The sequence below is a fragment of the Eurytemora carolleeae genome, unplaced genomic scaffold (assembly GCF_000591075.1).
Source record: "Eurytemora carolleeae unplaced genomic scaffold, Eaff_2.0 scaffold403, whole genome shotgun sequence".
Taxonomy (NCBI): Eukaryota; Metazoa; Arthropoda; class Copepoda; order Calanoida; family Temoridae; genus Eurytemora; species Eurytemora carolleeae.
This window is the reverse complement of record NW_019396320.1, coordinates 114350-139934: the sequence shown is the minus strand read 5'-3', so window position 1 is coordinate 139934 and position 25585 is coordinate 114350. Positions and strand designations below refer to the sequence as shown.

At 31.4% G+C, this 25585-nt stretch overlaps 1 protein-coding gene across 1 annotated transcript; it reads left to right on the top strand.

The window, feature by feature from the left end:
• Positions 1-270: 270 nt before the first annotated feature.
• Positions 271-24897, top strand: LOC111700867 (uncharacterized). Its single transcript, XM_023471926.1, has 24 exons — positions 271-409; positions 1837-1894; positions 2724-2765; positions 2915-2989; positions 3340-3472; positions 4222-4290; positions 4322-4396; positions 4911-4983; positions 5778-5919; positions 6558-6652; positions 8493-8544; positions 9051-9195; positions 9475-9546; positions 9954-10066; positions 11349-11427; positions 11649-11750; positions 16129-16205; positions 16429-16573; positions 19291-19470; positions 21726-21834; positions 22608-22743; positions 23772-23919; positions 24000-24063; positions 24171-24897. The coding sequence occupies exons 1-24, from the start codon at positions 346-348 to the stop codon at positions 24812-24814; spliced, it is 2892 nt and encodes a 963-aa protein (XP_023327694.1). The 5' UTR covers positions 271-345; the 3' UTR covers positions 24815-24897.
• The last annotated feature ends 688 nt before the right edge of the window (positions 24898-25585 follow it).

Here is a 25585-nt window from a genome sequence, read left to right as displayed (position 1 = left end):
GGTTTTTTTCTCTTTTCTGTAGCATTATAATCATTTAACAAACATTGTGTTATTTATATATTTAATCGCTTTGTAACAATTATTCTCTGAAAAGTTTCAAATACTGCATAGATAAATTTTTTCAAATGAAAATTTGACAAAAATGCGTTAAAGTTACTTGCCCAATGCATTCTAAAAGTTAACTAATTCGTATCTCTGAAAATTAATAACAAAAAAATTCAATTATAGAAAACGCTAATTTGTTCCATAAAATCCTCTAATTTCAGAAAAAAGTATGTTCTGATCTGAATTTATTTGGGCCTGAAATTGGCTTGAGTTGACTTTAAAACAAGGTTATATTCAGCTATGGCAGGGGAAACTTGTGAACATTGTGGTTCCTTGGTTTATCAAGCAGAATCTATAACAGCAGGTCAAAATATATTTATTTTTATTTTTTTTATTCTTTTTTTTATTTCTTGGATTGCAGCCGTTTTTAGCCAACCCTGTCAACCTAAAGATGCGATATCCAAACAATTAATTATAAATGTAAATCTTGTTTAATGCAATTTTGTTTTAAACAAAAAGATATGATTTAATTATTTTCAAAAAAATTGTTTGATTGGACGTTTAAATCTGTATCTTTATGGTATAAACAACAACAGCAAGATACAAGTTTAGCTCCATGCTTTTTTATTTTGCATATTTTTTTTGTTGTAATTTTTTAAAACATTAAAAATTAATTTTTAATGGGCGACTTTAGAAGATCATTGAATTTGACTTAGTAAAACTCCGTTCGGTGAACATCTAAATAATAATTTACCACCGAACGAAAAGGCACCCCCCCCCCCCCCCTATACAAAATAAAGAAATAGGACCAGCCCGCAAATGCATCGGTCAATCTATAATGTTAAGTAAAACCAACTAAGTCTTGGAAATCTCTTCAAACTTTTAAAAGTCTTTTCAACAATTTTCAACTTTTCTAAACTTAGGACATAAATCAGACGGAAAGTGTTTATTTACATTTACAAAACTCAAACAGAATAAACAAAATCCACGTTGTGAAAACAGCAGTCAAACTTTTTGATTTGATACTTTTTAGTCCAGCCATTTGTTTTTATCTATTCTTTGGCTTTCGAAAAACTGAACACTTTTCACAAACATAAACTTTATAATCCCTATGTCTTTGCAACCTGATTTCGTAGACTTTAGATATTTCCAACTATGAATGTTGTTATATCAAATAGTTTAGCTTTGAAATATTAATAAAATTAAAGGAATATAAAATTAATGTTTTACTTTAAAAATTAAATCTTCTGCATTTTGATTATTAATTTGTTTAAAGTTTTTGGATACAGTAGTATTCGTTCGTCATTCTCGAAAGCTAAAAACTAATACAGTGATAACCAGAAAACTCTTAAACAGGAAGACGACTTTAGAGTAATACTTAAGTGTATTTGATGTTGTTACAAAGTAAATAGTTTTACTAGATATATATTAAATCACTGTTTAATTAAATGGGCCTGTTTACAATGCACAAGTTCACAACTGCTGTGGCCCAAGCTCATTGGACTAATTAAAGTCATCATTTAAGCGTAATAATTTTCTTCCTATTCCAGAGTTTTCTGGTTATCACTGCACCATAGTTTCAGTAGAAGTAAATATTTCCACTGATAGCGCCAATTGAAGGATTCATAACTTTGATTGGATAAATGAGATAGATAGAAAGATAGATGTTAGCGCCAAACTATTTCTACTGGTTCAGAATAGACAATAAACACATGACTGAACCCTGATTGGATCAGGCGCTAATGGACTCGGCATACAGGAGTGACTGTATCATAGTTAGAATATTTGTAGGGAATCGTGTATATCATAAAGCCTGCTTCAAGTGCACTAACTGTAGTAAACTACTCAGGAAACTATTAGAAGATGTTTTTTTATATTTACAACAAAACTATTTTGATACAGTGAGACTCATAAAACTGTCGAATAAAAAGACGACTATTGGGCTTAAGTAATGATTTTAAATAGTTCAATGATAACGAATACTTCAATCGTGCAGTATACACAGACCCATTTCACTTAATAAGTTGATGTTACCGGTAACAGAATTTGCTTTATAACATAACCAACTACAGACAATATTGCTTTTAAATGTCTTCTTCATATACCAGAGTTTTATGGGAATCACTGAGAGTATTCATCTCTTAGATAAGAACCCTCTTTATGCCATTTGTTTTCTATCCTTGTATCTGTTCAAGCCATTATGTTGTAAACCTTCGTTATTTCAATCTATAAATTCTGCTTTAGATCAACATAGGTCCAATTTACAAAGGATTAGAAAATGATAGTATTAGTTGGATAATAGCTGTTTCTTTAGTAGTTTGGTAAAAGCAATTGAGTTTTTGCCACAAACTCAAATTTTCTAATCCATATATCTCTGGAACCTGATGGTGAAACCTTATTTCAAGCTTAGATTATTTGATCTAACAGAATTCATATTTGAAGTATCAAATTTCTAAAACTTTGTTTTGCACAGATTTTGGGATACAAAATTTGAGTTTGTGGCACAACTCAATTTCTTTGAACATTGATGAAATATCAAGAAGAAATCTGAAAATAAAAGATTTCTGAAATATAGTTTTTCTATTTTTCTCTCATTCAAAAACTTCCTAATTCTATTAAAATGTAATTTATTTTGTGAAGTAATAATTTGAAGAAAAGTTCAAATAGTTTTGTATCAGTTCTAATTCGGCGCATCTGCATACTGGGAAAATACACTGCAGGTATATTTACAGGGATACCCACAAAGGATGAGACTGAAAAGACGACTCGAATGACTTGAGGAATAATGATCTGAGATTAAATTAAAGAAAGTAATTGGCTAGGTAATAGNCACTCTAATATAAAAATTGGCCCACCACTCTCTTTTTAGGACATGTCATGCTCAAGCAATAAGGCCTCCATCTCCAGCCCTCTTCACTGACACTTCTAAAATTAAACCTCAAAGGTATTTTTAACAACATAATTCTACAATTAAATTAAAATATTATGGAAAGTTAAATGGTCTGGCGACGTAATTTCAGGCAGGTCCGATTCACAACATGTCAAACCTGGGACTGATCAAGATCGGGTATCATTGTGAATCAGACAGTCTCTCTTTAAATATAGGGTCACTTGAAAATACCTCTACAGTCCCTTTAAACATTGAGTTCTGCAATGAAATCAGAACAAAAAATTAATGTAAAATGAATTTTGTTTAAATTTTCAATAAAATAAATCTTCCCTCTCCGTAATTGAAGAAAATAAAAATATTGTTGTCTTTTTAAAAATAATTTTGCCCCCTCACTCATTTTCTAGGGCGGAGGAGGGATGTCCTAACTGCGGCGGAGTCGTTTTTGAGGCGGAAAAGGTTGGAGAAAATGGCAAATATTATCATAAAAAATGTTTCATTTGTTGTAAGTGTAGACGACCACAGGATGACAAACTTCAGGTAAATTCAAGTTTTTTTTTTGAGTTTTTATTGCTAAATTATTATTTGGTGGATTAGTATTGGAGAATGGACGAATTTTCATTTTTTCATGTTTTTTTTCTATTCACATCGGTTCCCTTAAACGCACTTAAAAAATGATTTTTCAAACTTTCGGTTTCTCTTTGTAATTCTTGCTAATTTCTGCTTCAGAAAAAATTGAGCAATTGTCAGAATTAAACACTTTCAAAGATAGAATATACGGTTAAAAGAGCAACGTTGTGAAACAGCCATGGCCATTTTCAAATGAAAAACAATGGCAGTCCCTTTAAACTATAAATATAACTTTTTGCCATATGAGATATTTTTAAGGAGACAAAACAATGTTCTTCATATTTTTGTCATATTTTCGTTTTTTTTAAATTTTTGACATATTTTTTTTTTAATTTTTGACATCTTTTTCATATTTTTGTTAAAATTTTGTTATATTTTTCTTTATATTTCGTTATATTTTTGTAATATTTTTGTTATGCTTTTGTCATATATTGTGTTATTTTTGTAATAATTTTGTCATATCTATGACATATTTTTGTCATATTTTTGTCATATTATTGTCTTACTTGTATCGTTTTTTGACATATTTTTGACATAAGTTTAACATATTTTTGTCATATTTTGTCAAATCTTTACATATTTATGTCATTTGGTCATATTTTCGTCAAACTTTGTCATATTTTTAGATATTTTTGTCAAAATTTTAGAAAATAATTCAGGTATTTGTTGGGTTTGATAAAAATGTTTACTGTGCCTCCTGCTATCCTAATATACAACACACTCCTTTATCAGGTAGATTCAAACAAAACTAAGGTTGGAGAAAATGGCAAATATTATCATAAAAAATGTTTCATTTGTTGTAAGTGTAGACGACCACAGGATGACAAACTTCAGGTAAATTCAAGATTTTTTGAGTTTTTTATCGCAAAATTTTTATATCTAATTTTTCATGTTATTTCTAAACATCATAGAGGGGCCTGTTCCATTCACAACCGTTCCATTAAACGCATTTAAAAAAATGATTTTTTAAACTTTTGGTTTCTCTATGTAATTCTTGCGTATTTCTGCTTCAGAAACATTGGAATAATTGTCAGAATTAAACACTTTTAAAACTAGAATATACGGTTTAAAGGGCACCGTGCAGTGAAACAGCCATTTTTAAGTGAAAAACAATGAAAGTCCCTTCAAACTATAAATATAACTTTTTGCCGTATCAGATATTTTTAGGAGACAAATCAATGTTCTTCATATTTTTGTCATATTTTCGTTTTTTGTTTGTTTTTCATAGCACATTTTTTATGTTTGTTTGTTAAATTTTTTTTCATATATTTGTTAAATTTTTGTTAAAGTCAAATGTTGTCTTATTTTTGATTATTTTTGTCAAAGTTTAAAAATAAAAAAATTTCAGGTATTTGTTGGGTTTGATAAAAATGTTTACTGTGCCTCCTGCTATCCTAATATACAACACACTCCTTTATCAGGTAGATTCAAACAAAACATCTTAAACATGTTTAGAAAATTAGAAAATTAGAAAATTAGAAAATGAATTAAGTGGCGTGTCCGATTCACCTGGGCATAAATCAAGTATAAATGAATTAAATATCCGTGTTTAAATTTTTGATTCTTTTAAAAAAAATTGTAGTATGAAGGAAAAACTATCAATCACAATTATTATTTCTTATTTTTATCAGTTTATTTTAAAGTAAAAAAATGGAGGGGAGAGGTCAAATACATTATAGAGCCATATGTAATTCACAACGGTACCTTTGAACCTTATCTGAACATTGATGTGGAAGAAATCTAGTTTGAGTCTGACAATTTGCTCCATTGTTTCTTAATCAGAAATGCGCAAGTCACATTGCAGAGAAAATTTAATTGAAAAATTTCCAAAAAGTGGTCTGCGTTTTTGTGCTTTCAATATTACCGAAGATAGTAAGAATTTTGTTCATTTTTTATATCTTGGGTAATATTGAATGCACAAATAAGGCAGACCACAATTTGGAAATGCCAGGACTTATGGGTATTTTGTGATTATTATCTTTAGAATGATACTTCTAAAATTAGGTTGACAAATAAATGCAGCAAATTATATCAAAAATCAAGACGATATTCAAGTCTTCTTGCATTCTGTCATGTTTCGTGGGACACCCTGTATATAAACCGGTAGCTGGCACTATTTGACTTGTTAAGCCCAAACCAAATACTGCCACCTTTCCATCTAGACTAGTATCTATAGTCTGAGTGACTAGCAAATACAATAACTTTTTTGGTTCAGGTAGTCCTGGATTAAAAAGTATACTCGACCAGGACGGGTCAGGCTGCCCCCGATGTGGAGGGAAAGTGTTCCAGGCAGAACAGATTCGGATTAAATCTGGAGTTTATCATAAAACCTGTTTCCTATGCCAACTGTGTTCAAGGTAAAAATAAAATTTCAAAATGTTTTTAACATTTTTAATTTTTTAAATGTAATAAGTTACTTTTTGGGGGGTTTTTAGCTTAATTTCCCTATTCAAAAGTTCTCTGTCTTCACATTCAATATTTACAAACAATTTGAGATCAATTTCCACTGTTCTCTTTTCTTAATGTTCANATGAACATGGCATTGAAAACCTATACCTTTACTCTCAGGCCTTTTTCTAGGAGAAGTGAGGGAATTTGGCCACCCATGGTTTAATGAAAGGTTACTTGAAATTAAGCTTACAGTACCTTTAAATCATTGCCTGAAAGTTCTTAATTCATTGCAGTACACGTGGATTTAACGATTCTGTCATTATTACAGAAAGCTGTGACTTTCGATCACAATTTGACCCATTAGACATAATTTTTTAGCCTTTTTTCTTAAATACTTTTTTGTCGGCATATGCATTTTAAATGAAAATGTATAGTATAAACAAATCCGTAACGTAAAAGATTGTTGAATTGTAGACCAAAACACGTTTGATTTTAAATAGAAGAAACCGAATGCTATTCACTCTGGTTAGTCCGGTGTGAGTAAACTGTATGCAAACCATATTCACCCTACTAATATCTATTCACTTTTTGCAAATTCTAATAGGCCTTTGGACGCTTCCAGTTGTACTGAACACGATGGGAAGGTGTTCTGTATAACGTGTTACAGAAGAAACTTTGATGTAAGATCAAGATCTGTAGGTAAATATTTATCTCTGTTGTACATATTTTCTTTTTAAAATCTCGAAAAGAACATTTTGGCTTTATTTAGATTAAGGACTATTATAGACAAGAGATCAATATTGAAGTAAAATTGAAGTACATTATAAATGAAAGAAAAGCGTCACCCTCCAAGACCAGGGGCGTTTACAGAAATGTTTCCAAGGGGCTGAGTGAATCCCCCCCCTCTTATACCGTTATTTTACCATTTTCTTGTAAATACTCCAAAGTGAAGAAAAAACTTATAAATGTTTTAACTTATTAATGTTTTATTAGAGTATCTATTTCTTTTTGATTTTCTTCTATAAATTAATGGTGCAGGAGAGATCTCCCTAAACCAAGTTTCTGAATAGGTTTAGAACTAAGTTTAATAATCTTAGAATATCTAAGTTTCTTCCAAAATCATTTTAGATTTTCATATCCTAGATCTTCATCGGATAGGAATACTTCTTCCTGTCATAGTTTTCTAGTCAGTAAGTCCTCATTTTAAACCCATTTTCGCCATTATACAGTTTGATATACAATTGTATGGAGAAAGGATTTTTACACTGATTTAATAGTGCTTGTCCTGCATAGGGTTATAAATCGCTAATGAATCTGAGTTTTATGAAAATAATTTCAAGTTTTTTTCAGAAAGATAAGGAATTTGAATGTTGTCTTAAATGTTTTATTTATCGAAACAAATAACTTGAATGTTCACTGACCTCGGATTTTCCGATAAAACATGTATTTTATCTTTAAAAGGTCGTTAACGAACGTTAACGAAGGGTCGTCGTTAGCGGTCGTTAACAAAGGGTCGTTTTCAAAAACTATCACTTTTTATAAAACGATCGTTTCTTATTTAAAACGAAAAACGATCGTTTTTGAAAATGAACTATTTTTAAAATACGGTATTTTTTTAAATTCGATCGTTTCGTTTTTTATTTTTTCTTCGTCGTTTTGAAAACGAAAAGATCATTTTTCAAAGCGTGAAAACGATCCATCACTACCTGCAACATGTCACTTGTCCAACCAAACATAGATTTTTTGTTTTTTTATGCTTTTTTGTCGACGGAAAGGATTCAAAGTAAAAAGTAGAGAAACCTGTAAGTTTAAAAATGAATGAATTATATACATAAACCAAACCACGATTAAATACAAAATGAAATAACTGAACACAGACATTGAAGGTGGTTCCATTTACTGCAACATATCATCATATGTTTGATTCACATTATTGGTAACTTGTCAATTTTGCCGGAGCCTAATGAATCTTGGTTTTTATATGTGAAAATTGATATTTTGGGTCCGTCCTAGTGTACGGTTTTCGGACCCCCTAAACCTTAAGTCGACAATCTTTTAAGATTTAATGCTCTGGTTCACTGTTCTGCTCAATTATGTACAGTGAAAGACTAGTCTGTATATCAATCTCTATTCTCTAATCAATCCTGGAGATCCAAGCAGGACCTAGCAGGACCTAGCAGGGGATTTAGAGAATTCTTTTCACAAACATCTTCTAAACTTTGCATTTGAAAGAAGAAATCAGATCAGTAAAAACTTTGAAAAGTTTAAGATTTAACAATTTCAAGATTTCAGTAGTATTTAAATCTTTCATTCAAGGATCTGGTATGCGTAATTTCACGGTAACAACGATATACACATGTAACCTTCGTTTGAGCAAAGATGACAAAAAGATACTGGCAGAATTCAACACTTTTTTTATCGGAAAACGATGATATCTTCCTTTTTCCTGATCAGCCAAGAAATTAAAGGGTACCGTTGTGAATCAGTCAATAAACTGAACTGGGGATTCAGTTATAATTACTGCAATATTCCCTTTTAGGTCCAGGGAGTACCTCAGTTATCAAGGCTGGTAATGGAGCTAAATGTCCCAGGCAAGAACATTAATAAAAATAAAATTACAATTAAATTATATAATTCACAAACGTAGGATTTATGATTTTTTCGAGTAAAAACACATCAATTATCTTTTCTCTGTCTTCACGACATAATAATGGGCAAACTTAAGATATTTCAAACTTTGGCTTTTTGGTTTACAGAATTTTTGTATGAAATATCAAAGGTTCACGACATAAGGTTTCAAAGATATAAGAAGTGAAAATTAAATTTTGCAAAAACTAATTAGTTCATTTTAACACCTTTCTGTTTTTCCCATAATTTTTTCTTAAGGTGCTCAAGATAAGCATCTGTATGGGACAGTTTTCCTAAGTTTGGTTTTCAATGCATTGCTATGCATAAAAGTAAAAAAGTATTACACAAACGTACTGATTTTCTACAAGCTCTAACTGCTTATGTTATAAATTTTTACTCCTTACTTTATTTTTTTCATTATTTTTTTTTTTAAATCTAGATTTTTAATTGTTTAACTTTGCCCTTTTAGATGTGAAGGGATTGTATTTGAAGCTGAGAAAGTTTTGACAAAAGTTCATCATTATCATAAAAGTTGTCTGTCTTGTGCTTATTGTAAGAAAGGTCTGAATGCAACTAACTTTATGGAAGCCCAGGATAGGGATATATATTGCAAGGTAATAAACCCTGTGTCCGAATTTAATGAATTAAAGCCCCCAATGAAATCCCCCAAAAACCGGTTTCAATTGAGCTCCGGCTTAAGTATTAAAAATTTGAATACAATTTTAAGTGGAACCAACTATGTTTGAGCCCCGGCTTAAACTAAAGCCGTGGCTCAAATTCCTGAAATTCGGCTTTAGATGTTATACAAATTATATATTAATTATTATGGTTACAAAGTGCATTTGAAAAAATCTTTAAAGATTTGCGTGAAATAATTTCTTAAAGCATTGCAGGTTTGCTATGCTGTGCTGTTTGGTCATAGACGAGCAAAGTCGGTGGGACCTTCAGATACAAAGCTAATCCAGGTAGAGCTTTGATTATTTCAAGCAACCTCGGCTTTTTATTAAATTTTTAAACTCGAGATCAAAGATTTTCGTCATAAATATCGTGGATTATTATTAACATTTTTGTATAATCCGGAACCAAATTTAATGAATTTGGTTCAAATTTAAATAACCGATTAAATTAAAACGACAATCCCATTTTAATTCTCACATTTAAGAAACAGACATTTTTTCTTGAAAATTCAATAAATTAATTTAAACATAAACAGACAAAAAAAATGGCTGCAGCAAGAAAAATGTTATCTTGTATACATAAATTCAGTAGAACATCAAAACATTGAAATAGAAAAACTTCCATTAATGATTTTAAATAGTCAAATGGAACATTATAATGAAACACAGCATCATCATTTTAATTCTCTAATAAGGCTCCAGAGGGGGATAAAACAAGATGTCTGCGATGTGGCGGTAAAGTTTACGCAGCTGAAAAAATGGCGGCTAGTAATGGCTGCTATCATACATCATGCTTTAAGTGTCACAGGTCAAATTTAATATTTTCAAGAATATTCTTTAGTTATTCAAATATTACTAAATCTTTGAAAAAAAATAATAAAAGGTAAAATGATGTTATCATAAAATGTCTTCTTTTCTTTTCAACCTAAAGGCTTTGTACGTGTCTAATCTAAATCATCTCAGAAAGGCCTTAAATCATAGACCAATTCTAAAAGTTACAAAAATGGTATAAGTATAAAGCTGAAAAAATAAAAGTTTTATTTTTGACAAACACGAAATTGTGACACTTGTTTTTGCAAAACATCCTTTAAATCAATATTTCTTAAAAGTCAAGATATTTCAAGGTGAAAATTGAAATTTCTAAAAATATTGTAGAGGGCGAGAAATTCGCAACCCCCCCCCCCCCCGGCATTTTTAACTAAAAAACTAAAACCAGAAAACCACCTCCTTGTCTCCCCTGTAGACCTTGAATGTCATATTTCGTGGTTGAAGAGAATATATTTCTGAATATGGTTTACAGGTAGGGATGGGCAAATGCTAGATTCGTTTTACAGAAACTTTTAACAGAACATTTTAAAACTTTATTCTGTAGAATTTCGCTTTCATCAAACAAGCAAATTTGTTACCCTAGGAGAAAATATAAGGCAAAAACGTTCATTATAAAACGATAGTTTTTGGTTCGTTTTCGCTTTATATTTTCACCTAGGATAACAAATTTGTATGTGTGATAAAAACAAACTTCTACAAAATACAATTTTAAAATGTTGGACCCTTCTCAGTTTGTCGTATAACCTTTTCAAAGTCTCAAATATTTAATGTTTCTGTAAACGAACCTAGCTATTGACCATCGCTATTTACATGAGGCAATAAATCAGTTCTAATGCTCAATATTAAAAGTTTGGAAGAGGAAAAAATGAATTTATGAAATTCACCAGAATCCGCGATTTAAATAATTTAGGGAAAATTAAACCCAAGTCTAAGCTGCCATTTAGATTAAAATTAGGCTCGATCCTTGAGGTAGGTTGCGTCTAATTTAGGAACCAGAAAATCACTTCGGCAATTAAACTCAACAATTCGAGTCTCGGTTCTAAATTGAGGGTTTGCCACAAACTCTGATTTTATAATCTCTTTATCTTTGCAATCTAATGTCGTAGATATGTGAAGCTATGAATGCTAACAGATCAAATGATCAAAGTTTAAAATCAAGTTACAAAGATATTTGAATCTGTGGTAAAGACACAATTCCTTTGAACGTTAGACTTGAGACTGAGTTTTTAAATCACAACATTGGAAAAATTGAATTTGTTTAGATGCAGTCAGATTCTAGATTACAACAGCTTTAACAGCGGGGCAGAGAACAAGATATTTTGCAATGGTTGCTTTTACAAGGAATTTTATGCTAACATTTTTTAATTTGTTATTAAAGCATAAACATGCATTATAGATCAGAATGTTGATTGAAAATCCTACGCATTTAAATAAGTAATTTTGTTTTAAACAATGTAAAAACTTATCAGTGGTCATAAATAAAGTAAATAAATAGATAAATGTTGCAATATCATTTACATCTGACCATCAAAAGTTCTTTGGCATAAGAAAAACGTTGTCAGGAGAAATCAGTGGTAGAGCTCGAGTATCCTAAGTCCTTGGTGGATACAACATCTATCCTAGCAGATCAAGGAGTTCCTGGCTGTCCTAGATGCGGGGGTAAGGTAAGATCAGTGATTGAGCTTGAGTATCCTAACTGTAGGGATATTAACGTTTTCATTTTTTTTAAACGATCGTTTCGTTATGAAAACGACAAAGAAAAATCGAAAACGAAACGATTCTTTTTAAAAACGATAGTTTTTTAAAAGTTCGTTTTTTGAAAATGGTCGTTTAGAAAAATGATCGTTTTGAAAAACGATCGTTTTTCAAACCAATCGTTTTTATAAAACTTGTCGTTTCATTCACTATCGTTAATGACGGCCCTTTTTTAACGATCATTAACAACAAAATTTCGTTTACAATCGTTAACGACGACCCTTCATTAACGATAGTTAACGACGAACCTTCGTTAATGATCGTTAACGACAACCTTTAGTTAACGATCGTTAACGACAACCTTTTGTTAATGATCGTTAACGAAAAGAGGAAACCGACCTCTAGGGCGTCTGTACTTATCAATGAGTAGTTTTTAAGAAAATATCAAGAAGTTTTAGCTCCCCCACAACTGTTAAACTTCATGTAAGACGACATTCAATAAAGTTGCATATGTAGTTTTTTTTTCAAAAACAATCGTTTTCCCAAAAGCAATCGTTTTCCCAAAAACAACCGTTTTTAAAAAGTTCGTCGTTTCGTTAACGATCGCTAACGACAACCCTTTGTTATGATCGTTAACGACGACCCTTCGTTGATGATTGTTAACATAACTGTCAAAAAAAAAAAAATTCAAAAGCGATCGTTTTTTAAAAAACAATCCTATAAAAAACGGTCGCAAATCGTTTTTATAAAATCAGTAGTACAAAAGGTTTGTGGTCAGTGAACAATATAAACTTTTTACCTAATAATAACGAAAATGACAGAGAGAGGAGTAGGCTGCAAACAAGTATTTGGTTTTTGGAGAGGATAACTTCTTGGAGTAGATGGCCAGAGGAGCCCAGGAGCCGGCTAATTCTTGATGCGAGACTGTTCCAAAATAAGAACTGAAGGCATCTACTGACAAAGGTATCCGAGCGGAGGGGTGAGGGTGCAGAACAAGAGTTGGAACATTTGGCAGGACACATTTGGCAGCTGCAAAGGACTGCTTCATCTCTAGGTTCCAGATCAGGGTCAAAGGCTTACCTTTGAGAGCTTCTGCACTAGAGAATGAAGGAGGCCAGTTTTTGTATGAAAAGAGCAGGGACTCTGTAGAAACCAATTTCAGATGCATCAACGAGAGTGATAATTATTTCCGACAAAAAAATCACGTTGGGGTCACCAAGTGTAGTGACCAATAAAGGAGCAAATACATGAACACGAGTTAATAATATATATTTGGTTTGGAAGCCAGAGCTTCTGGACTTGAAGACAATATATACGGATCTCCACAATACATGCATTACATCATTAATATATATATATAACATAGGAGGAAAGGATACAGAAATACAGTGAAACATCGAAAGAATACATCGGAAGATTTTTTTGATGAATTCTTTCGATGTATTCGTTATTAAGGGTTTCACTGTAAATATTGTACATAATATCATTCCATACAATATATATGCTTAGTATATGATTACAGGATATATAAGAACATATTTGGAAATAGAGTATAGTTATAGAATATATTTGGATACTATATGTTCAGCATAGATTGAGTATAAGCTACATAATATAATCCATTAAGTTTAGTTTTGAGTAGGGTATACTTTCCCGCAAGTGAATTTAATTGCGCGCAATTGTGGGCTATAGTGCGCAATGCCATCCAATGATGAGTGTTTCATTAAAATCACTCCATTTGTCCACATGTTATACTGTTTCCCAGTCCAACGGAATTCCTTTAGGAAGTATTGCATTTATTGTGCACCACTGCATGCACAATGCGTAGTTGTCCCTTTTATCAGCTCTGCTCAGGAAGCAGGAAAAAGTCCCTTCCAATAAGGGCTCCGATGGCTAATTGGAGTGGATATAAAACCAGATTAGTATTAAACATATAGCTCTGTGTTATTTCTAATTCTTGACTACGCGGCCCTGGGTACTGTAGTTAAGCAGGAGGCTAGCTAATAGAGCATGGGGTTTAGGTCCGCTTAGCCTTCCCTCCCTCCATATGTGCAGACACCTTGCTCAGCGCGCCACTGCAAATAGTGCACAGAGCTTTCTAGAAGAGAATTGTTATCAAAGGCTGTAGGAATGAAACTAGCAAAATATCTAATTTTGATTAAATGAATCTTACAATTTTAACCAAAAAAACGAATCATATTAAATTGTTAATTAGTAGCTTAAAAATTTCAAGTAACTCTCGATTACTTTTAAATCTACAGAGATAACTTCTGTCCATTTCCATACGTGTATCAGCTGCATAAATTTGTAATTCACAGTTCAAAATTATTTATTTTTAGATGGAAAAGCCTTTGCTAAGCATTTCCGTTGCAAGCAATTCCGCGCAATTTCACGAATATTTAATTGCTTCTTTGTTCACCTTTATAGTGCAATTCCACACAACGGAATTCCAATTGGAAACCCTAGTTTTGAGTGCAGAATACAAAATATCGTTGAGTAAAATATGCTATGCACCAAGAAATATATAGATGCGTCAAATCTGTGTACTGCAGTGGGAGGATATCAAAACAAAGAATTCAGGGGCAACGCATTATTTTGAGGGAAAGGGGCCTAAGGGGTGGAATAAGAATATATTGCTTTTGCATTTTCCATATTGACCAGAAAGCCAAAAATCATAACTATTCGCTCTAACTTGATTTATTAGCTTGTTTTTTGTTGGACTGTAATATCACATCCTTTCCCTTCAACTTCTATAGGGGCACTGGGTTTGTAACTTTGTTTACATTCCTCTCATAGTGTAAAGTACACAATTTGCGTACATCTGAGTTGGGCGTTCCTGTATAGGGGTCCTTGCTATGCACAAAGATATACATCCTTTTGCGTTAGTATAAAGAGAATGTGTACAATGTACATTGAATAGGATACATAAAATAGTACAGGATATAAAATGTACGTTGTACTGTTCTACAATGTACATATTGTACAGGATCTGAAATACGTACACTGTACAGAATGAAGCTAATAAGTTTAGTGCTTATAGAGAAAGGCAGACGGTATATGAATTATTAAACAGATTTGCATTTAATAGAATATTGCTGGGGGCGGGGGGGGGAATATATTTAGAAAACATGTTATTTTTGGCTTTTTAACTAAGTTTTCTCCAAAGTGAATATCATCTTTTGATTTATTTGTCATTTATGTATAAAAGGTGTGACAAATTTGCGCATTTCTATAAAGATTGTTGAATGTTCGATGAAAATCGTCAATCCCAACGGCAACATTCTAAGCTTATTTATGGAAATTACTGAAGCTTGCCCCATTTTGCATCATATTAGCTAGACTAAATGTCAGCTAAAACACTAAAATAATACTCTAATAACTCTATTGTTATGCATGCAGATGTTAATATTGACCGGATACAATTTTTTTCATTTTTATTTCCAAAAATTCCAATTTAAAGCATATCAACAATCCAATCTGATGCGTGACACCCGGTATATATATTCCGAAAAATTAAAGCTGATTTACTGATAAGTTATCGGTCAAGTTTTTCTAGCCTTTAATCCATCAAATTTTGAAATTTTCCAACTTGATCTAATTAGTTTTATATTAACAAGATTAAATATTAGAGGAAATATGAGTCTAGATCTGCAGATAGCAATCGTGTTCATGTTAAAGGTAGTGATCATGGATATAATGAGGGGGTTATACAACATAAAACTGCAAAATTACGAGTTTATGACTAATATGTTTTTTTCACTTCTCAATATTGAACAAACCATAACCCCCACAGATGGAGAATAAATCTGCGAAATAAATAAAATAAAATAATTCTGTAAAATCTAAAAGTACTCTACCTTTCAAACTGGACAGAAATAAATGAGGGGAAAGAATGTTAACAGGATCGGAGTAATAGGAAAACATTTCATAAATATCGGATTTAAAATTAAATTATTTAAGCATGTTTTTAGTCATAATTCAAAAACATTGCGCATTAAAAAAGAGTTTCTCGTAAATATTTTAAAATGTTATTTTCTAAAAAATATAAAATGTTATAACTGTATGCAGAACACAATATGTAGTAAAAACAGAAAAGGTTTTTTGGTGTTTCCACATCTCTAAGGGCATTTTTTCTTAGTAAATCAACAAAAACAAAAACAAATTTCGTAGATCGTCTTGCGCTAGTTAGCAAATCAAAAAATGAGCATTTGTTTGATTCTGACCGGCCATATAATAGCCGCTTGGTTCATCCGTTTTGACGAACATACTGGAAACAAACTAACCAATAGATAAAACAAAATAAAAAGCATGATATTTTCCGATTTTCTAAATTAAAGTTTATTGTAGGTGTTTGAAGCAGAAAAGATGGAGGCTAAAGCAGGAATATTTCATAAACGATGTTTTACCTGTGATACTTGTGCCAGGTTAGAAAATATTGTGCATTTACTTTATTTATGCAGCATAGAAAAGGAAAGAAATCAACATATTTAAACGCTTTTTAGAAAATAGTTTCCTTGTTGTTACTTTAAAAAGCTTTAAATTAAATGGTACAGTTATGAATCAGGAATGTAACTATATTACGTGAACAGTCCCTTTAAAAAAAAACTATTTTAATGAAATTTCATCGACAGTCACTTTTTTGCTTAGATTGCTTGATTATATGACAGCTTGTGATGGTCCTAAATCTGATCTGTATTGTCAACCCTGCTATAAGAAAAAATTTCATATTTCAGGTAAATCACTACAAACTAATATTTATACACTAGCTTGGGAACCCAGAGTAGCACATTGGGTCATAGTTAGTCCCACTAATTACCCGCGCTTTGCCGTAAATTACGATTTTAACTATTTACCCGATAAAAGTCGATCCACTCAACTTAAAATACCAAGCTTATAAGAACATTCTCGTAGTCCTCCCGAGTGTCTTTATCAAAATTTGAGGCAAATCAGTCCAGGGGTTCCTGAGTTATGATCGGAAAAACAAACAAACAGACAAACGGAGATTACAACTTTATATAAATAGATATAATAGCTTGGGAACCCAGCGATGCCAGAGTACTCATAGTTAATTCCGCCGTTTACTCGAATTTACCGGGAACATTTCCATGAGCTCCCAAATTAAAATTTAAGGCAAATCAGTAAAGGGGTTCCTGAGTTATGATTGGAAAAACAAACAGACAGGCAAACAGAGATTACAACTTTATATCTATGTATAGATACACTGCACTATACACTTCAAACTATTTATATATATATATATATATTTCAGTTTTAAACTTCACATTTTTATCAAAAAAAGAATTATACTAAACATAATGTTTCACGTCTATCATGACGATCCTCAGTAGCTACAATTCTTTGAACAACTAAAATTCCAAGATTTTTTCATCACATATTGCGTATTTTCTAAAATATTATTACAAACATTTCTTTGCAATGATTATTAGATACTTATATATATGTATATATATCTTGACAGAAGAAGAAGCTAAAAGTTATGCTACATAACAGGTTCACCTTTGAAAATATATGAGGTATACCAAGTTAATTCTTCGNTCCCATATGCTTGTTTTTGGGAAGAAATTACTTTTAAATTACTTTTTAAGGTTGCTAGATAGGTTAACATTTCTTTTTATTTTAAACAAATATTTAAAGTTTGCCCAAACAGATTAAAAAGAAATGGGGATTACAAATTTCAGTTTGTGGCAAAAACTCCATTTCTTTCTAATCCTTTTCATGAACCAAAGAAATAATTGAATAAGAAAATTATAATCTAAGGCAATATTTGAGTTCCTTTTTAGTTCAGACGATTATCCATAATTTAGAATTTTACTACTTTAAATATTGCTTTTTTTTATGAAAAGCTCGGCTTATTAATTTACTACAAAAGGTGCAAATTTTTAGAAATACCCAAAAGTATAAACTCCTATTGCTTTGAAGAATAAAGAATTTTGCTAAAAATAATTGAAATTCCGCCATAACTTGTCTGTTCATAAATCTTAAAAACAAATAAAAACGTTTTGTCTACGCAGCAACAGCTAGAAAACTTTACACTAGCTCAGACAAAGTTTAAGGAAGTAAATGTTTAAAGGAAAAGTTTAAAATAACCATTTGAATACTAATTGATGCTTAGAGAGCCTGTATTAGAACTTATTAATTTCACAGAAACTCATGAAGAGTTTATGTACAGGGTGTCCCAATAAACATGGGTCGAATTCAGTGACGACTTTTATATCGTCTTCGATCCATGGGGCATTTTTTATGAACACAATTATTGCAGTATTCCAGCATAAACATTTAATATCGAAAAAGCCAGGTCTTTAGATTTTCAAAATGTGGTCTACCATTTTTGTATCTTCAAAATTCACAGAGATTTTGCGAAATTTGATCAAATTTCAATTTATTAATCAAATCAAAATTGTCTAAATATCGAATATCTTCGTCAATTTTTAAATTACAAAAAAATAGAACACTTTATTTTGCTTACCGTTATTTTGCTTTCTGTGCCATGCATTTAATATCAGAAATCAAAGACGACTTTCAAGTCGTCTCTCAATTCCCATGTTTATTGTGACACCCTGTAGCAAATCTAATGATCTGACTTAAAAATAAAAAAAATGATCTGACTAAAAAACAACCGGGGTTTCCAGTGGTATAAACTTTATAGTAAATTAAATTACTATGCATCATATTCTAGCTTATTAATCCTCATATCTTTGCAACATATGACCGAATTTAATGAATTTGAACTGCCTACCACCGGTTCAAATTCGAAGCACCTATTCAAATCCTTCAATCAAATCAAATCAAATCAGTGGTCTTTACCACAAAAACTGATTTTCTAAAAATCTTTAACTATAAAACCTTGTGCAGAAAGCTTATGTATTTAAAACTGTAATTTTCTTGTATCAAAGCATTGTTTCAGGTTGCAAAGATATAGGAGTTCGAATATTTGAGCTAGTGGCAAAGATTCAGCTCATTTTATTAGTTTAGAGCACAGCTCAAATCCAACAGATTTGGACCTTAAATACTTGACATTTCAAACTTTGACTCTTTGATCCAGCAGAATTACAGAATTTGTAGTTAAAAATATCCAAGGTCTGAAACATCTGGTTGCAAAGATATTTTTTAATAAAATTAAATCTTATGGCGAGTAATCATTCAATTATATGGAAACAAATTCATTCTAAATACAAGCGAAATAGTTGTTATTTAATTAAAAGTTTGTCTTGCTCAAAAAGTAGTTAAGCAGAGAACCTACAAATTGAAATAATTGAAATACAGATAAAAGAAACAAATACTTAGATACACAATTCAAAATGGATCCGAGCATTTAATGGCTCCCGCTTTAAATCGAGCATTGACAGAGGGCAATGCGGCATTGCCCTCTTGCATGGAGGGTCACTTGAAATTACACTTACAGTCCCTTTAAAAAAAAACTCTAATATGAAACCTTTTTATAAAATATGTATGTTGCATCTCTTTAACTGTTGTCTGTTAATATTTTAGGGCTGTTTACGCTGTTTTCTCTGCACAACGCATCTCAGTGGTTTGACAGCAACAGTTGGTAATGACAGACAGATTTATTGTAAATCATGTCACTCGTCTGTCTTTCAACAGCCAGGATATCAGACAGCAGATGTTACAGCTGTTAAAGGGGAACCAGGAGATACTAACACCTGTATAAAGGTATGTAACAAGCTTAAAGGGAAACAGGAGCTACAATTAAACATATTTTATAACAAAAACAACTATGTGAAAGGTCGAAAGGGAACCAGCAGCAATAAATACCTTTATAAATGTTTAAGAAGTTAAAGGGAATTGCTCCAATTAACAAATTTTCAAAGGATCGAATGTCAAAGTGGTTAAAGAAACCAGGAACTGTTAACACCTGTATATAGGTACAGGGTGTCCCACGAAACATAATTTTTGAGCAAATACTTAAAGGTCGTCTTTGATCCTTGAAATAATATGCGGCATTCAACCTGAATCAAATACAATTATAAAAATTCTCCTAATCCAGGCATTACCAAAATATGGTCTGTGTTTTGATTTGCATGTGCTCATTAGAATATTAACATAGATATTAAAAATTTAGTTTATATTTCAATTTATAATAAAATCAAACTTGTCGAATTCTGAAGAAAATTCTTCGTTTCTTGAGTAATTTTAAATAAAAAAAAACAGGCCATAGTTTTGAAGTATTTGGACAAGGGGAATTTTGAGGAACTTTACTTCTAAAATTAGGTAAACAAATGAATGAGAGAAATAATTATCAGATATCAAAACAGACCTCCATGAGCCGTCTCTTAACTGTCATGTTTCGTCTGACACCTTTTTACCCCTTATGAAAAGTAGTAATCAAATTAATGCGACATAATTATAAATTTTGTACGATTAGGAATGAATCACGGATTATTNGTTATGTCAGGCGTCTGTAAAATTTAGCAAACATGGGTTTCTGCTGTTTCATCAAAATTAACAATCATCAGATTTCATGAAAGTTAAACTAAAATAAATTGAACGTAAGATTTCAATTTCTCATATGTAACCAAATAAATTTGCTATTCTCATACTTATGCATAAAATCCGAATTAAAGGAAACAAATGTCCCAAAAGTAACAAAGTCATACTAGTAATGTCGCATAAATTTGTCCGTCTCCTTATGTTTAGTCTGCAGTGCATGATATCTAGAATGGAAATTAATAAGTTTTGTTTTTAACATTTGCTTTACAAACTTAAATATCCAGCCGAGCAGATTTTTTACAGATTTCCCCTTTCTCCTCAATTTATGATAAAAAGGATGAAATTGTGTGTTATTACATCTTTTTCACCAGCTTATATTATACAATCTCGACACTAGGATATTGAAAATAAAACTTTAGTTCTCGATTTATATTTCATATATTTCTATCATAAGGTTTTCTGAAAAAGACATAGTTTTCTTCAAGATCTTTATACCTTTGTGTTTTCTTAATACAAGGTTTTTTTTTGAACGGAGAGTATAATATTTGTCTTACGCAACCAGCAAAATTAAAAAGCTAATTTTAAAAGCATCTTTTTCGTAACATTTTTCATTCTCCTCGTTGTTCAAAAACCTTCCTTGGGCATAATGTAAAGTTCCCAATAAAGTTTATGAGGCCCAGCGGTTTGGCTCTTTTTACGTTTTTTGATAGGAAAAAAGTTTAAATATATAAAAAATATCTAGTTGTTGACTTTNAATTGGTAACCAAACAAACATACAAGCATAAAATATTTACATAAATGCATATATGTATTAGCTTGTTTTAGTGTGGTGGAGTGGTATATCAACTAGAGAAGAAAAGTTCTGGAAACCTGGTTTACCACAACATATATGCATGCATAATATATATAATATATACTATATTTATTGTGGTGGAGTGGTATATCAACTAGAGAAGATAAGTTCTGGAAACCTGGTTTGCCACAATATATGCGTATTTATAATATATGCTATATCTAGTGTGGTAGAGTGGTGTATCAACATAGAGAAGACATCTTTTGGTAATCTGGTTTACCACAATATATGCGTATTTTTAATATATGCTATATCTAGTGTGGTGAAGTGGTGTATCAACTAGAAAGATAAGTTCTGGAAACCTGGTTTACCATAAAATATGTGTATTTAAAATCTATGCTATATTTAGTGTGGTGGAGTGGTGTATCAACTAGAAAAGATAAGTTCTGGGAACCTGGTTTGCCACAAAATATGTGTATTTATAATATATGCTTTGTTTAGTGTGGTGGAGTGGTGTATCAACTAGAAAAGATAAGTTCTGGAAACCTGGTTTAGCATAAAATATGCGTATTTATAATATATGCTATATTTAGTGTGGTGGAGTGGTGTATCAACTAGAGAAGATAAGTTCTGGAAACCTGGTTTACCATAAAATATGTGTATTTATAATATATGCTATATTTAGTGTGGTGGAGTTGTATATCAACTAGAGAAGATAAGTTCTGGGAACCTGGTTTACCATAAAACATGTTTTAATTGTCAAGGCTGTTCTAAAAAATTAGATTCTACCCTAGGTGAGTAAACTTTTCTTGTACAATGGGATCTATAAAACTGTAGAATAGGAATACGAATGTTAGACTTATCTTATGATTTAAGATTGTTCAATGATCATGAAAGGCAGCAAGTGTGCAGTATACTCAGATCCATCTTACTTGAAACCGTTTATTATAAAGATAAATTATAAAAATCACATCAAAATTATAATAGAGTTTTTTTCCTTGTAAAGGGAAACACTAGTTATTAAATTTAAAATGAAAAAAGTTAGAATCTTCTGTACTATACTTGAAAACTCAAAACGCAATTTAGTTTTAGTTCAGGGTTGCCATGTAACAGCAAAGAAACAAAATTACCCATAATAAAATAAAAAATGCACCAAACTTGGAGTTAAAGATTTATAAAATCAACTAAAACTAAAAGAAAAATGTTAGATACGAATTGTATTATATGAAATACACTTCTCTAAGTACCATGTTGGGTTGGAGTACTCTTAAGTAATAATTGTTCTGTAATTGAAATTTCACTCCAGCAACGTTTATATCAAAATGTAGAAAATTGTCTAACCGAATCTAACAGAACCACATATTTACAACTGGTTTAATATTTTTTATTTATTTTCTCTACTCATTCGCAAATTTGACCAAGTAGAAAAGTAAAAAAAAAACACAATAGAAAATAGACTGTTTTCATATTTATAAACAGTACTCACTTGATCAGACAAGGGTACAATTGTGAATCGAGGTTCACATGAAATTACGTTAACAGTCTCTTTAACAGAATCTGTTGTTAGTTTATGCTTTTGAAGCCCCGGATGAGAGGGTGTACTGTAAGAAATGTTACTCCGCAAAGTTTGGAGCTGGGACAACTCCAAAGCTTTGGGCAGACACTACCACCATCCAACCGAGGGAGGGACAAGGTTGTACCAGGTATTGTAAAATTGCCATAAATAATTTAGAAAGATTGTTTTTACCCCCCCCCTGTTGGCATAAGGTTAGTTTTTTAGTTTTCACAGCCATTTAAAGATTAAAAAGGAAAGTTTACTTAAAATCAGTCAGCCGTCCTCTTTTTCGAAACATTTTACAGTTTCAACTGATTACTTTAGATTGCTCTTCTGTGTTGGATACCCATTAGCCTGAGCTGAAAACTTTTGAATGAAGGATATCTGGATTAATGCTTGATCCACTCTTTTTCTTAATCTCCAGATTAAATATTGCTTGTTCTCCTCATGAAAATAATCTACAGATTAATTAATAGATCGGGATTAAGGATATCACATTCTAAAGTTTTCAGCTCTTATCTTTGATCTCTTGATTTTGGAAATCTATACTTTATGTTCTCTCCCTGGTGAATGCATAATTCCATGGCTTCTTATTGGTTGATTGTTTTCCTCACTTGACAGTATACTGAATAAAGATTAAATTTATAAACCCTATAAAGGCCGGGTGTCTGAATCTATTAGGAANTTTTTCATGGCCTGTTTAAAGAAAAAAAAATTAAACCGATAACTTTAATAGTTTGGGTGCTAGGGAGGGTTGAAAAGATGTCTGAAAAAGGGTAGAAAAAAAAATTTCTTTTAAACAAATGTCAAAGTGTGACAAATGTTTCTACATGCATTACTCAAGAAGGGATTTTCAAAATTATAGTTTTATAGATCTGTAGCTTTATATTTTTTTTCACAGACCGGAATTTTTTTCCACCCTGTACCCTACCCTGTAATACATATACATAATACATATTTTTTTAACATAAAATCCTTTAAATTACTTTTCATTAAAAGTCACAAAATTTCACGGTGATAGTGTCAAAAATGAGAGTGCTAGGACAAAAAAACTACAGGGTCCCAAACTGTTTAGGATTAAAACAAGATCGAAATCAAGCATATTGATCTCAATATTCACAATTTATGAGTTCCAACCTATAATCCCAAATATCAAATACTTAAATTGATTCCTAGATGTGGAGGAGCAGTGTTTAAGGCTGAAGAGATTGTGGAGAAAGGAAAGAACTTCCATCTGAGATGCTTCACCTGTAAAACTTGTAACAGACCTCAACTAGACAAAATGCAAGTTTTTGTTGGTTTTGACGGAGAGATTTATTGCAAGGTTAATTAGTTTTTAAACTTTTAGGCTCATTTTATTAAGAAACTTAACTAAGGTTATCTTTAATTACCAATGTTTTGCAGGGTTGTTATCCACAAATAATGCACACTCAAATTGGATTGAACACTGACACTTCCATCATAAAAGGTAATCAAAAATAAATTCTTCTTTCTTCTTCGCTTGAAAACCATAAAATTTAATTGAATTTGAAAATAACAATTGTATTCTTGTTTCTGCTCAAAAATTATTTGTAGGTGAGGAAGGTGGTTCTGATACCTGTCCAAGATGTTTGGGAAAAGTTTATGAAGCAGAGAAACTCTGTTTACAGGGGGAAATGTTTCATAAGAAATGCTTTAATTGTGTTCAATGTCGCCAAATCCTTGGCCTGGCAAACTTTTACACGGGTTCTGATTCTCAAATATATTGCAGAACTTGCTATTTTCATAAATTCTTTATTGGTGGAAGGAACTGCTACTTAGACTACTCCAATATGGTTGAAAGTGAAGATACATCTGGAGATCGATGTCCAAGATGTCTTATTCATGTGTTTGAGGCAGAAGGGATAGTTACAAGATATGGGAAGTACCACGGGAAATGCTTATCTTGTTCAGATTGCAATCGTCTACTAAATTCTTCAAACTTCTTAGAGGCGAAAGATAGGAAGATATATTGCAAGGCATGTTGTGCTGTGAAGCATGGAAGATTAGATCAGAAGGTATCTGTAGAGATGACGTTTTTCCTAGCTTCAGATGATGACCTGAAATGCATGGGGTGTGACGGAAAAGTGTTTGAGGCCGAGAAAATGCTGACTCAGTTTGGTGCTTTCCATCCAGCTTGTTTCAAGTGCAATGACTGCAGCAGAGTTTTTGATGCAATTCAAGCATTTCGATTTAGGTAAAAAACATTAGGGGGAAATTTTTGTACAGGTTCAAAGGAATTGAGTCTTTGCCACAAACTCAGATTTTCTGGCCTCTGCATCTTTCCAACTAAATTTAGGAAACATTAGATATTTCAAACACTTTATTCTGGTAAATCAAAAAATCTAATTTTGAAATATCAAAGATTTACACAATAAGGTTGTAAAGATATTATAGAGTTTAAAAAATTTGAGAAAAGACTCAATTCCTTTACCTTTAATATTGATTATAATAATGTGTATTTTAGAAAAAATATTTTAAATGATAATTTTAAAATGTTTACTTGCATGGTTTAACTTGAATAGAGTAATATCACATATTTGTAATGGTTCCCATGGTCAATGTCTGTAGTCTGTACTCATATACATGTGCACGCTACTTCAAAATCTGATTGATTAGATTTTGGTTATGAGTTATCAAATTTTCATTTTATAAATGGGCTTGCCTTTAAAATCTCCAATTCTCTCCTGCCAGGTTAAAATTAGAAAAGATTAAACTGCACACTGTCTGCATTGGTAGTTTTTAGCAGTAAAGGCTTTACTACTCAGCAGAAACTAATGAATTGTTTCCTTAATTTGTTTTTCCGCAAGAACCAAACCATTTAAAACTAGATAATTAACAAATAATCACTTACTGTTTAGCACATTCATTGTTGGTTTACAGGTTTGTACGCTCTATAATTTAAAATTCGGTGATGGTGATGGACCAAACCTCTGTAGAGTAAAAAAAATAGATTGTAGTTCCACATTTTA